Here is a 15754-nt window from a genome sequence, read left to right as displayed (position 1 = left end):
AGTATACAATTATACCATGCTCAATTTTTTCGTTCATATTACAGCTTCCGTCCTGGGACGGGAAAAAGGCGAGTTTAATATATTTGCTAAAAAAAAATTCTTGCAACCGCATCTTTATCTTGAATATTTATCTTTCGCTTGGGAGCCCCCAATAGATGAACACCTCCAGCGGAACGCACAGCCCCCCACCCCGTGCCAGCGTAAGTGACGTTCCTCTGACTGCATGCGAGTGAGGCGTTGACCGATGGGAGCACGGGGGCTGTGCCAGGATCTCGAGACGAATCGGCCAATGGAGCAGTGGACAGCGATCGTGCACGGACGGCGAGCGTCGCCACCATTGGTAACGCAGCGGCGTTTAGGCTGCAATCGCGACACTTCAGCGAGGCCACCGACCACCTGATGCCAGCGTCGCACCGCCACGCCACGCGCGCACGCAACGAGCGTGTCATCCTACTCTGTGTTCCGACCGGATTTAAAGCAGCAGGAAATGGCAGGCTCGGCTGCGGACGCGTTGTGTATTATTCATGGACTCCCGGTGCTAATTCGACGAGACGGGCGATGTGGAATCGCGGGGTAATAACCGATGTCAATTACAGCGCCTTGTTTGCGAATGAAAAATTAAAATTCCCACTGTGGGCGCGCCGAGCAGAGGTTACCAGAAGTAATTTGTAGTGAAAGCGACGAGCGTGAGCGCGCGGAGCCCCTCGTGAGCGGGCATTAGTTCGTGGTTGCGCGGCACGATCCGTGCAATAAGCATTCCAATCATGGGGAACGCGGCGGCGGCTGTAGCGGCTACGATGATGGAATCTCGCGCTGCTTCGCCTGCGCAAACTGCATCTGACTGCGGGAAAACATTTCCCGGAATGTGTCCAGTCCGATTTAGGCGCAGGTGGCAGTTAATAAAAGCCTGTCTCAAGCTCTGGGGAAACTAACTCTTGAGTCTAGCTTGTCCGCTACCAAAGTTGACACACTTAGTATTTTACAACAATGGTATTTGACGTTAGCATTTGCTTTTAGAAGAAGCGTACAACATTTGCTTTCCTTCTTTATATCTATATATGTGTGTCCTCTTCAATTTTTTTGCCCGTCTCAGTAAGAGCTGCACTCCATTACCGTGCAGGTTCCTATCACAGTCAGGCGCGATCAGATTTGGCAGGGAACAACCTCGGAGCGAGGCACAGGAGGGCTTCTTCCAATCCCTCACCGTTCAGTCAACTCGCTCCGACTTTCCCCAAAGAAGAAATACGCACACAGTTTCACCACACTCGGTAGAGCACCGCTAATCCACACACACACACTCATCCACACACACACACACACTCTCCACATGGCCTCTTTAAGAGCCACTTCGGAGATTAGGCTGGCGACCCAAAACACATTTAAAACCCCCACGCATTACGGTTAACATTACGCAAGCCAGTGGAATCTGCAATCCTAGAATCCACAGGCGAATGTCATCGGCCGCTTGACTCAGCTTTGAATGTCAGGTCAGATGAGATGGGTGAATTTTGTTTTGATGGAACATTCCACGCTTGGTACATCGCGGGCGCGACGAACGGTGGCCGCCTCCAGAACTCGAGTCAGGGTTGAGGTTCAGGGTCGCGGTTCAGGATCGTGGTTCAGGGTCGTGGTTCAGGGTCGAGGTTCAGGGTCGAGGTTCAGGGTTGCAGTTCAGGGTCGCAGTTCAGGGTTGCGGTTCAGGGTCGCGGTAACGACGCGCAGATGGATTTTGTGTGTTTGTTCATGCGGTGCGTGCAGGCAGGAGCGTGTTCTTGGCGGCTCGATTCAGCGCATGCATCATGGACGTTAAGAAGAGATTTTAATCAATTCACCGATTCATCCTTGCAATCACTACTTCCAAGGAGAGCAACGGTGGGGGAGGGATTACACTGATTGGACAATATCGGTTCTGGAGCTCACGATACACGCATCGTATTAACTATGTACGAATCGATGTTTTCAGTTTGTCTACGTAGGCCAGTAAGAAAAGTAAGTATGGGCTTGGGTAGAGTGCGCTGACAGAAGGGTAAACGACCGGTGGCTGAGACAAATGATGGGAAAGCCGGAGTGGCGGCCCTGTTTGGGGAATGCATCCGACGGTCCGTCCATCGAGGAGACGGAGCGATTAAAGCAGGTTGTAGACTGATCTCCTACGCGGACTCTTACGTCACAGGGCTGCGAGAGCTTGCGACGACTTGGGGGGGGGGGGGCAGCCATCATCCAGCAGTGGATTAATCATTGCTGATATCACTTGGCCAGCACCATTAGGGCAGATGTACGTTTTGGACGCTTTGGAGATGTGGGTAATCATGAGAATGATCATGAAGTGCCTTTCTTCTTCTGCATGGTATGTATGGCAACCAACTAGGACTCAACTATTCAGATAGAAATTTGTCCACGTTTATGGAAGGTTGAGAGTTCAAATCCTGGTTGGAGTTTCACTCATCCCATCATTCCTCCATCCGTCTGAGGTCCATTAACAAGACTCCTGCTTTGTGGGGAAGTCAGCAAAGGTTGTCCTATGAAGATACTTGCCCCTGCCATAGGAATGTGGAAGTCACGCCATTTCTCATAAAATACCCAAACACGTTGGAGGACATTGTGAAATTATAGTGCCCCCTTCCCTCCTACCCCCCAACCACCCTCTCTCCCAACCCCCCAACCCCAACCACCTGAATCCGTCCGTTGCCGGGCACACGTGACGTACCGGTATTCGGAGGAGTATCCGGTGAGCTCACGTCCGTTGAAGAGCCACTTGAACTCCAGGGGCCAGCTGCCCTCTGCCAGGCAGGTGAGCACCAGTCGGTTACCCTCCAGGTGCGTCTGCAGCGGCGCCGGTTCCGTCTTGAAGTAGGGCGCCACCTCGTCTGCGGAGAGGGCGGAGGGACCGTGTCAGGTAACCCGGCTCGGGCACCGGTAACTGCCGCACCGGCACGCTGCGACGAGTGAGCGAGCGAGCGAGCGGGGCACGTTCGAGCTTCTGGATGCTGTGAATGCTTCCCGCGAATCGGTGGAAGATGTGGCGAGTCATTCCGGGGTAGCTCTGACCGGGTCAGCATCGCTTCTAACCTTCCACTGACCGGGTCAGCATCGCTTCTAACCTCCCACGGTCAATAAGAAGTTTAGTTTTTGCACCAATCCAACTCAGCTGATGCGAGCCAGAAGGTCGAAACCAATCTACAACACGTCCGGTTAAACAAATGCTGTTGGATTATTTAATTCTTTAAGACCAAAAGGTCGAATGATTGAAAGCATATTTTTAGGTGGAGATACAGAACAGAGGTCAGTGTATTCTATTTTGTCTACGGAGCACACAAAACCTTCGTTTTCAGCTTTGCCGTGGTTAGCGCACCGCACTATGAACCCGATGAAATTCGAGTCCAGGCACGAACCAGAATGGTGAGGTATGGCCAAACAGTCCAAATGAACTGACACAGCGCAGGGCAGCCTTCATCCAGCAGTGGATTTTTCAAAAGGCATTCAAACTATTATTGATTTCCACCGCTGGTATAGGCCTGCATTGCTCCCAATGCTTATTTAAGCTGGGCGTAATGTTGCCATCAATTTGAATACAGTATTTAAATACGCTTTTAATCGTCTTAACGTTATTCACGCTGCCCAATGGGTTTATACGTTTGGAATGCCTATCATCCTATTGAGATAGCACCTGATCAGCGTGGGCCTTTAACAAGTGGGCTATGAGTGGTGGATATCACAGGCGAGGTGCGGCACTTAAATCCACACCAACTACCGTTAGGTTTATCTAAGAAAAAGCACATTGAACACTCCGAGCCGCTGCATTGAGAAGCGACGCAGTGAAAGCGAGTTCGGGAACAGTTTTAATATCCTGTTCTGAAAACTTTTAAAATTTTCTTCTCGGTTCATAAAATAAAAACACACGCGCATATGAGCATCGCAGTTAGGTGGGCATAGCGCTTCCATCCAGAGGGTAGAAACTTAAATAGCACCTTTCATGAGACTAAGCCTAGAATTGCCACTGCCGCCACACGCACACACTCAAGACACACACGCACAGACATATACACACACACACTAATGACACACACGCACAGACATACACACACACACTCAAGACACACACGCACAGACATACACACACACACACTCAAGACACACACGCACAGACATACACACACACACTCAAGACACACACGCACAGACATACACACACACACACTCAAGATACACACGCACAGACATACACACACACACTCAAGACACACACGCACAGACACACACACACTCAAGACACACACGCACAGACATACACACACACTCAAGACACACACGCACAGACATACACACACACACACTCAAGACACACACGCACAGACTTACACACACACACACTCAAGACACACACGCACAGACATACACACACACACTCAAGACACACACGCACAGACATACACACACACACTCAAGACACGCACAGACATACACACACACACTCAAGACACACACGCACAGACATACACACACACTCAAGACACACACGCACATACACACACACACTCAAGACACACACGCACAGACATACACACACACACTCAAGACACACACGCACAGACATACACACACACACTCAAGACACACACGCACAGACATACACACACACACTCAAGACACGCACAGACATACACACACACACTCAAGACACACACGCACAGACATACACACACACTCAAGACACACACGCACATACACACACACACTCAAGACACACACGCACAGACATACACACACACACTCAAGACACACACGCACAGACATACACACACACACTCAAGACACACACGCACAGACATACACACACACACTCAAGACACACACGCACAGACACACACGCGCGCACACACTCAAGACACACGCGCGCGAGGTTTTAGTGCTCGCTTCCCCTAGATTCGATGAAATGAGATGTGTCCCTGCATTTCATTAACTCATAACCGCCTCTTACACAGCTTTAAAGTGAAATATATGCAAAGAAGACCTACAGGCCAAAAGCTCCTTTGTTTGCGACGCCAACGCGTATGAATGTTTAATATTCATCCTTTTCATCAGTTAATCCCGAGACGCCGGCGGGTAAACTTTATTGTGATTAATAAAGATGTAATCTCATCTGACACGTGCTTACTTACATTTTATGATCTTATTCCTTTTTTTTTAAAACAAGGAGGCCAAAAGAAGACAGCTCAGTTTTTTGTGTATATTTAAGGGAAATGCGCAAGGGTTTAACCCCGTGAAACTTAATCGCAAATACAGCCGCGCACTCAACGGCAAGCGCTCGGCACACAAAAAAGATTAAGTGTCACTTGAGGATTCGTGGGCGTAAAAAAAAAATGTTGTGCCCGCCGTCTCCCGTCCCGCAGAATTGCTCCCGTATTGAAAATTAAAGGAGAGAAATTACAAAGTGGGTGGCGGAGGCGGTGGAAAGTATAAAATAAGGATGGGTGCCCGGGTAGACCTCTCGACGTTCGCTGCAATCAGACAGCTGACATTTCCGAGTCTCAAATAAATAATATTGCTTTCATCCGTGAGGAGGGTCTGCTGACACGGCAGGATGCGGGGAATGGCGTGCAGGCCGCGTCGCGAGATGAATGCCCCGACGTGCTATTTGTCCTGACGCTGTGCACGCGTAGCCCAAGCAGACGCACGCCCGTTCCCTTCGCTTTGCGTTTCCCAGCAGCCCCCCCTTAACAAGCCCGGCCGGCGGTCTCCTCGCGTTCGATTCGTAAATCCGCGGACTTTCACGTCAAGGTTGAAAGAGCCAATGCGGGTAGAACCGTTACGCCCGGGAGGGCGGGAGGAACGTGATACCGCTCGTAAAAAAATGACCACCATATGAACGCATTTATATTATTGGTTCTTTCGGTAAAGTCACGTAGACAGAAAAAATAATTAAAAATAAATAAAAAATTAAAGCAAAAAAACCCCACGACGTTTCAATCGCAGCGTCGTGTTTTTTTTTGCTTTTATTTAGTATTTATTTTTTTATTTTCTATCTACGTGACTTTACCGAAAGAACCAAGAACACGAATTCCTGCAGTCACGAAATTTTAAGTCAAAATATAAACGAATTTAAAAAAATAAAGTTGCGATCTTACTTAGGGACTCGCCCGATAGAATATAGGCCAAACTCAATGGGTCGAAACAAAAAAGTGAATGGCGCCAAAAAAAAAAGCAGCGCTAAAAGTATTCGCCCTGCCAGGCAAGACGCCCTACGTCACGCGTCACGTGATCGCCTCCGCTCCCGAAGTCGCGTCGTCACATTTGACGCGTGACGTCACCTTACCGTGCGGCTTGCAACGTGACGTCATCATTGCTTAATCAACACCCCCCCCACCACCCCAAGACGGAGGCCCCGTTGGAACGCGTGACAGAATCCACGCGTACGCACGACTGTTCCGAACGTGCTTGCTCCTTTTCCTTTCACGTTACGATCACCAGCACCGGAAAAAAACCGGGCGAAGCAGCAAAACATTCGAGGCAGGAGGGGGGGGGGCTCCACAGAGAGAAATCAGCTTCCCCTCCCTCCCGTCGCTGGAGTGAGCACCCAAGCGGGGCCCCTCCATCCCAGCAGAGCCTTCGCCTCGGCGACCATGGGGGCCCACGCGTGGCCGGTTTGCGAGAGGCGGTGCAAAAAAAATGACTTGTCGCACAAATTTCAACCAAAGGCCGAGAGCGCAAAACACCGATCCCGAAGAGGCAGTTTTCCCCGCGCAGCCATCGGTGACCGCGGCGAGCCCATCAAACTCGGCGGCCGTCGCTGCGCGTGGCAAGCCTTTCCCGGACGGCCCGGGCGGCGTTTGTTTTGATTGGTCCTCCCCCGGGGCTTGAACCCAGCGTCTCAAGGAAGGTCCCCCGGCTCGGTTCCCCGACAAGGAAATCGGTCCCGAGTCACCCGGGCGCGCACGGCCGCCCACTTCCGCCCCCTCTACAACGTGCGCAGCGTTCCTGACCAGCCGACCACGACGGCAAAGACTAAATCACAATAATCATAAATAAAAATAACCTCCCAAAAATGTCACGCCGTGTAACGCCACCGCTTGAAACATCCTCCCCCGCCCCCACCACTACCTCCGCCCACCATACATCTCTCCACAAAAGACCCGTCACACACGGACTGACCTCATCTGAACCAATCTCTGCACAGATCTTCGCCAACCGACCCACGTTCAGCGTTTACACCGCGCTCGATCAGCCGTGGGTTCACGGGCGCTAGCAACGGGTGGGGGGGGAGGGCACTCTGGGTTATCTCACCTTTCGGCCCGAGACTCCTGACTCCGCACAACGTGACCTCTGACCTCCTTTGCTTTCATTACCGCGGCCCCCCCACCACCCCACGTCCCCCAACCCCACGCACCCGCCCTCCCTCTAAGCGAGAATATCCGGCTCTCCTGCTCCCATCCCAACTCCGTGACCTCGCTCCGTTACCCCGTCCCTCCAGGTCAGACCAGGCCGTTAAGCCGAAGAAAAAAGGCGATCGCAGAGAGAAGTAGGGCACGGTACGGTGAATTGGAAGGTCAATAAAGGTTAAGCATGAGCAAGTGTTTGTAAACCATTGAAGTGTTATAATGGACTTAACACTTAGCGGGCGCGTTCCCACCTCCGCGATGAGCAACTCTCGCCAAAGCAGTATCCGGCTGATTGGCGGTCCTAATGGATTATTAAGGGTTTAATTCACCGGTCCGGAGACGGGCGCGTGCACACAGCACGGGCACTTACGGTTTATTATAATGAATAAGAATTCATTGCGAGCCCATTCCTTCTGATTAACAAAGACTCCGAAATGAATACAAATCCGAGAGCGCGAGGTCGCGCTTAGAAGTGGCTTGTTATTTACCATCACCCCCCCCCCAACCAAATCTTTGGCAAATGCGTTCTAATCCGTATTTAGTTTACACTGTAAGTGAAATCCGAGCGGGATTTCATAAACAACAAAAAAAATGATTTATGCCGGGAGAAACCGAGCACAGCCGTCGCCACGCGCGCTCCTCGAACACCGAGCGGGGGCGGCACTGTGACCCACCCTCCTCCGCCTTTACGCCTGACAGAATGTTCACAAAAAGAGAACCGGTAGCAACTAAATGTATGTTCCATTTTTTGATACGCCATCAAGAAACACCGTTTCCTATCCTGAACGCTTCAGGTGCATTAATTTTCAGGTGGCTGCCTTTGACACGTGCCTTGACAACGCACAAATTGATCTTTTAGCAGGCTGCTTTACATTATTTCCTGTTTAAAAAAAAAATAAAGAATAATGAAACTGTCCAAACTCGCTATATATTTAAATAAGAGTCGCGACGAGGCTTCCGCAGGAGCTGTCCGCTGCACCCCACGTGTTAATTTGTTGTTCTGCGCGTAGTGTTACACGTCTCGCTATCATCTACGCGGCTTGCACGCAAAAAATCCACCTCGCTAGGCGCCGGCTTTAATATCGCGGTGGGGAGGGGGGAGGAAGTTGTTGGTGCGGCCGTGACACGCCACGGTCACCTGCGCTGGCAGGATGAAAGCCCGCGGCTCCCCGGGGCCATCGCCCGACGAAAATATCTTCACAACGGACGAAGCAGGGGAGAGGAGTACGACGTACGCCGACGGGCGGCGGCAACCTTGCGCTGCAACGGATTAAGAAAACGGCGGGCACGCAAAAGGAGTTGCGTGGGAGAGCGATGTCCCCCCCGCCGCCGAGTGACGAGTCGGAGAGACCGACCGCGGGCCGCATTCACGGCACGAGAGGAAGTGTTAAGGTGCGGCCCTGCCATCGCTCGCTCGCACCGCCGCTGGCAGGAGGCCCTCTCGGTGGTATACTGTAAAGGCCCACTGTATACGGCGTGGGCCAGATGTCTTGTAAGAGATGGACAGGACCCACTCATTACCCCATCACATGCAACCTTTAAAAAAAAACTTGCCCATAATGTCAACAGCCACGCCGCAGGAAACGGAATCGAAGCGGTGACCTCTGGAAGGTGAGTCCAGTGCGCCGCTGACCGTTACGCCGCCGTAGCAATGAGTCTGGGGAGCTCATTATTTAGAGGCAATCAACAACATTGTTGATTGGTTTGGTAAGATGTGTTTTCAGGAGCCTCCTCTCTGATTAGAATAATTAATAGAGTGATTGACGATCGAAACCTCGTGATTAAGGTGAACCAGCCGAGCGGCAGGTCACTCGCAGCCGACATGCTCAGGCTTCTGCGTTACACAACGTGAGCGAGGATTTGCATTTCCATGGAAACACATAATCTTCAGAAACATGCCACGCGACACACGCGCGCGCGGCACAAAGAAACCCTAATTACACTCGTCGGATATTTCCCAACATTTTTTGGGCCGATCTCGGTCGTTATGGTAGCGAGTTGCCCGACACCTCGCCGTGGGAGAGCCCGCGAGCACGGCGCTGGCGGGGGGGGGGGGCCGCTCCGTCAACCCAAGGGCGACGAGGGCCCAACATCGAAGCTGGACCCCTGAAACCCAAGGATACAAAGACAAAGGTGCAGCCCCGCATTTGATTGCTGATACCTTTGTTGACGGAAGGGCCTCCGCTACAGCTCGAGACAGACCCTCTGGAAGATATTTTTGGCCTACTCTTCCACACTGGCCTTCGACGTCGTGGAAGAGGTGGGGCTATCCACACTCTTCCCCCACAACACACGCGACCTGCCGATCCACTAACTGTGGCGTAACTAATTATACCGCTGCTTTACAAGTTCGGCACGTCAACCATTACGCCACGGCGGCATCTCTTGAGATGGAAGGCACCACCACTGCCACCACCACCACCAGGATAAGCGGGCACCGCGTGAACTTGAGGACACCGCTACTCATCCCGTCCTGACAACCACGGTGCAGCAGCAGCAGCAGCAGCTTCAGCGCAAGCCCCTGTCAGGAGTAAATTGACCACCAAACCAAGCGAGGGCATGATAGGGGTCAGGTCTGCCCAGGCTGCGGCTACCTTGCGTTAAAAAAAGTGACATGCGATGACAGGACTTTGGTGGCCTGATTCGAGTCTCAGGATGATCTGCTTTGGCGCTGCGTCAAAAGTTCGGCTGATTTCTGACCCAGAGGGGAAAAGGGGGCTGGCTCCGGAGCTCCTCTGCGTCAACACCAAACGTCGCTGGTGGTCGCGCGATATCGGCACGGCGCGTGACTCCGGCGGCGACGTTGTCAGCGGATGTCACAAAAGTAACGATGGGCATAACTGTGACCGGCAATCATTTGTTGTCAATTTGCAGCCGGATATAAACACGTTCACAACGGTGCCACCACCGTGTTCTCCGGGTTTATAAGATTAATCCGGAAAGTATGACACACCTCAAATTTGTGCTCGGTGTCAATGGAGTTAAATAGATCTGTGTCTCTTAAACACACAAAGACAAAGATCCCCTGTGTTGCCTTAAAAGACTGATTGGGGCAAGTGTTGTTAGGGAGAAGCACGTATGAAGACCGCCACGGCACATGAGGGGGTGAGTGGCCAGCACCACGTCCGCCCGCCTTTGTCTCCCAAGTGGCGATGATTACATACTGCACCAGGTACTCATTTAAGGCTAAGTCGACATAGGGGAGGCCCAGGACCAGTTCAAATAATAGTCACTGGTGTTGACTGTTAGCGGGGATCGAACTTGGGTCGCGGGGTTCATAGCGCAGCGCGCTTACCACCGCGCTGCCGCTCCCCACTTACGCACGCACACACATGCACGCACAGCCACTGGACTGTAGAATGCACCTCTAACTTGTACCCGAACGAAGTCACGAGAGTCGGTGTGCCTCGCAATCGTGAGAATGCGACACTGCAGACGGAAGCACAGCAGACACGTCACTGATGATCGTGCACGCAGCTCACGAAACAGTTCCCCAGCAGCAGAGCACCGTTACCATCAACGCCCCACGCCCGGGGTGGGGGGCGGTGGCTTACTGAGAGTTCATTTCAGGCCAAGCTGACCTCAAGGAGACCCTCGACTATAACGGACGATGGAATCCAACCAGGGTCACTGCGCTGGGAGCGCAGAGCAGCCATCACTCTGCCAGCCGTTTGCTGCCACGGAGGCCACATAAATAGGGGCTGTGACACATCCCAGCACTGCATTCTCTCAACGGCCGGCTCATCGACTCTGGCAAATATTGACAGACACCAACAAACGTGACACAGGGTCAAAATCGTTACAAACGATGCACAGCATCGCGAGGCAGCCAACGCCGTGCCCCCGATCGCGGTGAGCCCCCCCCCTGCCCCCACATTCCATCACATCGCGGTCACCTGGGCGCACGCCCCGCGAATATCGGCTCCAAACTTTTTTTCCCCGCAATCACGCGAATTAGTTTATTAGTCAAAAGGCGACAAAGCGACCGGCGGTAGCCCAACATCGCTCCGCGGTATTTTGGAGGACAAGAGAAAGGTGAATAAAATAGTCAACCGTCTTGATTAGCATTCGCCGTGACGCCAAATTGCCGTTGTTGACATAATTCTGAGCGTGGGCACAAATCTATAGCGGCTCACCTTGCCTGCTAATCGCATAAGCATGCTTAATTTCATTCATTACGGCCTCACACCCATTAGCCCGAGCCGGTTAACGGTTCCTAATTTCAGCAATTTTACGTGAAGCCAAGTCAGGATAATTGTTTTTTTTTTTGCTTGGGGGAAGGTAACGATCTTTAACCCCGCCGTGCACAGGCCCTTGAACGCAAGGACGAGGTGGTACACCGGCGCAGAGAGGGCCCTCTGGAAGGCTCGGGTGCGCGTGCGCGATTGGCTGCCGTGCATGTGCTCCGCCACCGCCGACCCCTAAACTGGCAAGCGACCGTGGCGAGCCCCCCGACCGTAAAAAATCCATTTTCTATAATGGGAGAGAAAAAAAAACTCTTTAGGCGCACGGTTAGGAAGCTCATATCGGATTATCAAACACTTGACACTGTGGGTTGTGACGAGCTGCTTCGTCCGAGAAGAGGTGTTTATGCAGCTGTTAATTCAATTGTGGACGTATCCTCGTCGCGGCGCGGTTCTTAATTAGCCGGCGTTTGTCGCCGTGGCGGGATCACGCTGACCGTGGCGATGGCGGGCGGCGAGCAGGAGAGGGTTAGTGTTTAATGTCCACTGGGCCGTTGTGAGGAACGCCTTTCAGTCCGATGGGGGGGGGGGGGGCTCGTGCCGGTCACACAATTAAAGCCCATCCAATTAAGCCTCGCAGTCACAGATGTACACGTGTAATTTCATAAACACCAAAGACAAATTTGTCAAGATTAAAAAAAAAGTCATCAAATGAAATTACCTGAAAACTTAATGAATTTAACCCTATTTTCTCGGCAGGGTAAACAATTACGCTGTGCCAATTAGGCTCGGGAGGGCCTAGCTGTGTGCTTCAAGTGTAATGTTATTAACAAGGTCTGCAGTTTGTTGACAACATAATTTGCCAGTATCCTGCTGATGCGCATTAATGCTGCACTTAAACCTTCCAGCGTTCGCGTCTTCTGTTCAAATCATGCTCTGAGCGAGCGGCAGATGGGCCGGAAAAATGCACGCTTCTAAATTTAAACATTTACTTTTATACTTTGTGAAACATCACACAATGGCAGCATCATCAGCAGCATCAGAAGCAGCATCAGCAGCCGCATCACACAGCCTGGCGAGATGGCCCAGACACAGAGGCTGATGCTACGCTGCCCAGAACTAGGTCTTCCTGGTACAATTCTGCATCCCGGCTGCCCTAAATTGGGCCGACCGGTTCTCAGAATTCCTGGCATTATTTTTAAAGGACACCGAAGCGCTGAACAGATGCGCTGGAAGGGAATCAGCGAGCTGGGCGTGCCGGGAATACATTAACGGAACGCAAGCGTGTGACCTCTGAATGGCACACACGCACCCAAAAGGACATCACAGAAACTTTTCACAAAACCACACGCGGTGGCGCACGATGGCACGGGGTGGTTAGTGGAGGCGCAGGGTGGTTAGTGGAGGCGCGCGGTGGCGCGCGGCACCAATCACGCCGTGGAAGCGGGGGGGGGGGCCTACAATTGAATGTCGGCTCTTGATCATTGGTTACATCACCGGGAGGATCTGCAAGGTCCCCCCCCCCCCACACTCACCAGTGGAGCATTCAAGCCCTACTTTTGCTTTTTGTCTCGGTGCCATTTCTTAATAAATGTATTTTTTTGGTTTTGCGTGGTAGTTGTAGGGTTTTTATTTGCTTAGTAGTGGCTGCTTATGGGATTTGGTCCTTATATATAATTAATGTGCAGCCGTTATGGGATCCCATTAAGCATGAATGACGCTGTATAAAATTAAAGTATCATTATTATTACTTCACTGTACTGGCCACGTGGCTCAGTGGCCGGGCCATCAGATCAATTCCTGGTTGGGGGTTGACTCAGTCCATGATCTCGCCAGGGGTCGATGAAAACATTTCCACTTCGTGTGGAAGTCAACAATGGTTATCCTACGGATAGACTTGCCCCCATTTAAGAATGCAGAATTTCCACCACTGGCTCGGGGCTGTAAATTCGAGGTAAGCACCAGTGCCTCAATGCTCACTTGGTTCACAGGAAACCCCTCTGACCTTGACTACTTGGGACCAATTGTCCTGCGGCATGATTCCGGGTGTGTGCAGGATCCTGCTTGAGTTCAAACTAATCTACAAATCACTATTTCTATTTTACCAGATGAGGCCCATTGAGCATTATAGTTATTTTCAGAAGCGACCTGGCCACAAATGATAGTGGCTTATCACGTTTAAATGTATAGCAGCTAATACTGTAAAACGCATGTTTCTAAATGTGTAGGGAAAAACCAGAGGGCCGGAGAAAAATCCACGCGAACATGGGAAGAACATGCAAACTTTAAATGTACAGGCATCAGGGTCGGGGTCGGGATTGAACCCACGACCTCCTGTATATCAGGCGAGATAGTTAACATCTCACCACCATGGCGCCCCTACGAGTTAATACTCAGTAACTCATCTCATGATATTTCTGACATGTTTAGCAGGCCTATCCAGCAGCATTTACAGACTTTCTGAGGTTAGTTCGCAATGCGCCGGGCAGCGGTGGCTATGCTTGCACGCGGCCCACAATCCAGCGCCGTGGAGGCGAGGTGGGTGCCATACCCTGGGTCGCCAGGACCAAGCGGAACAGCAAATGTGGACGAATCTCCATCTGTTCCATCTGCGAAGGCATTAGAGAGTGCTGTCCCCTCGCACGCGTGGCTTTCCTCTGGGCGCTCCGGTTTCCTCCCACGTGCGTAGACGCTCGTTCATTGTCCGCGAACGCCTCCTGATCTAAGCGCATTGGTCCGTTTGCGGACGGTGCAGATTGTGATGAACGTCAATTGTGATGAACATCGGCTCCACCACTCGTGTGTGTGGAGTGTGTGGAGTGTGGCGCGGCCTTTGTTCGAGAGTGCCCTCCAACTTGGGCTTATGAAATAATCCCAACAGTTATGCGGGGTATTTAAATCGTAAAAAAATATAATGCCGCGCTATGAAAATGCCGCGGGACGTGGTGTGCTTATTAAAATGAGCTATTGAACGGGAGCATGCTCGCACGTGCGTGTGTGTGTGTGTGTTCGCGAGCGTGTGTTTGTCATGCGTTTGTGTGCGTGTGGGCATGTGTTTGTCGTGCGTGTGTGAGCGCGCGCGCGCGTGTGTGTGTGTGTATTTGTCATGCGTTTGTGTGTGTGTGCAATTTTTTTCCCCCTGTCCTTTTCAATTTGTATCGCCAGTGAAACTTGAAAAGGACCACAGTGCAGCAAGGGAGTTAACGTATCAATCGATTCGTGGATGAAAAGATCACACCGATGGCTCAAACATAAAGGAAATGCTCAACCTATGCATAACGGGAATAGATTACCTCCTCGACAGCGGAATTGCTACGTAATTAAATCTCGGCAGTCAACTTAAACCGCCTGAAAAGGCGCGGTGTTCCCATAAGAAGCAGATCCCCGAGTCATCAGGCCCTAAATGGCCGCCCGTAGGTGAATCATTTGTTAATTCCTTTTCCGAAAAAACCCACGGAGAAAATCTTCGCTCCCTGCCTTGATGGATTACCCACAATCCGCCCGGCGCTGTCTGTCCGCCCGCGAGCGAAGGGATGCGCCGTTGACGCGAGCCAGGACGCGGACTGGCGTTAAGTTGCGTTGCGTCCGCTCGTTTCCGTGCTAACGATCGCTTCACAGGCTGCACGTTAAGGCGGGTGTGATTACAAAGGTCTTAATTGGGCTTCCGGCGGCACGCGTGGAAAACCAAAAAAAAATCCGTCGTATTAAAGAAAAGAGGGAGAAGAGGCGCAAAAACAAAATGAACCACGAAGATGCCGGTACGCGTGCGGTGGCGCATGCCGGCTCGCTGGCAAGCCCTCCTCGGTCCAGACACGAGCGGCCGCCGTGAAGGATGTCTCAGCAAACAATACGACCATCTTCTTGGTTCTTTCGGTAAAGTCACGTAGAAGGGAAACAATAAAATACAAATATAAAGCAATTTTTATATAAATAATAAAAATATATTTTTTGTTTCCCTTCTACGTGACTTTACCGAAAGAACCAAGAATATGAATCCCTGCAGTCACGAAAGCTTTACATCAAAATACGACCATCCTATGTCTAAATGCCACGATAATTATTGGTGCCTTATTGAAGGCACGTTTCACTAGGTGAAGAGAGAGGGAGATGGTGAGCCGGTAGTCGGTGGGGGGGGGGGTGCAGACAGATACGAGAAGGCAGCGACAGAGAGGTGGAGATGGAGATGAGAGAGGG

At 51.6% G+C, this 15754-nt stretch overlaps 1 protein-coding gene across 4 annotated transcripts in view; it reads right to left on the bottom strand.

Annotated features, from left to right (window-relative positions):
- SDK2 (sidekick cell adhesion molecule 2) overlaps positions 1–15754 on the bottom strand; it is a 305833-nt gene that overhangs the window by 89149 nt on the left and 200930 nt on the right. For all 4 annotated transcript variants that reach the window (XM_032966896.2, XM_032966897.2, XM_076072379.1 and 1 more), the window contains exon 2: positions 2708–2867. In XM_032966896.2, coding sequence (XP_032822787.2) covers positions 2708–2867 — 160 coding nt within the window. The remainder of the gene's footprint in view (positions 1–2707; positions 2868–15754) is intronic.

The sequence above is a fragment of the Petromyzon marinus genome, chromosome 37 (assembly GCF_048934315.1).
Source record: "Petromyzon marinus isolate PM22_M1 ecotype Great Lakes invasive population chromosome 37, UKy_Petmar_22M1.pri1.0, whole genome shotgun sequence".
Lineage (NCBI taxonomy): Eukaryota > Metazoa > Chordata > Hyperoartia > Petromyzontiformes > Petromyzontidae > Petromyzon > Petromyzon marinus.
The sequence above is the reverse complement of the archived record's forward strand: the minus strand, read 5'-3'. Positions and strand labels throughout refer to the sequence as shown.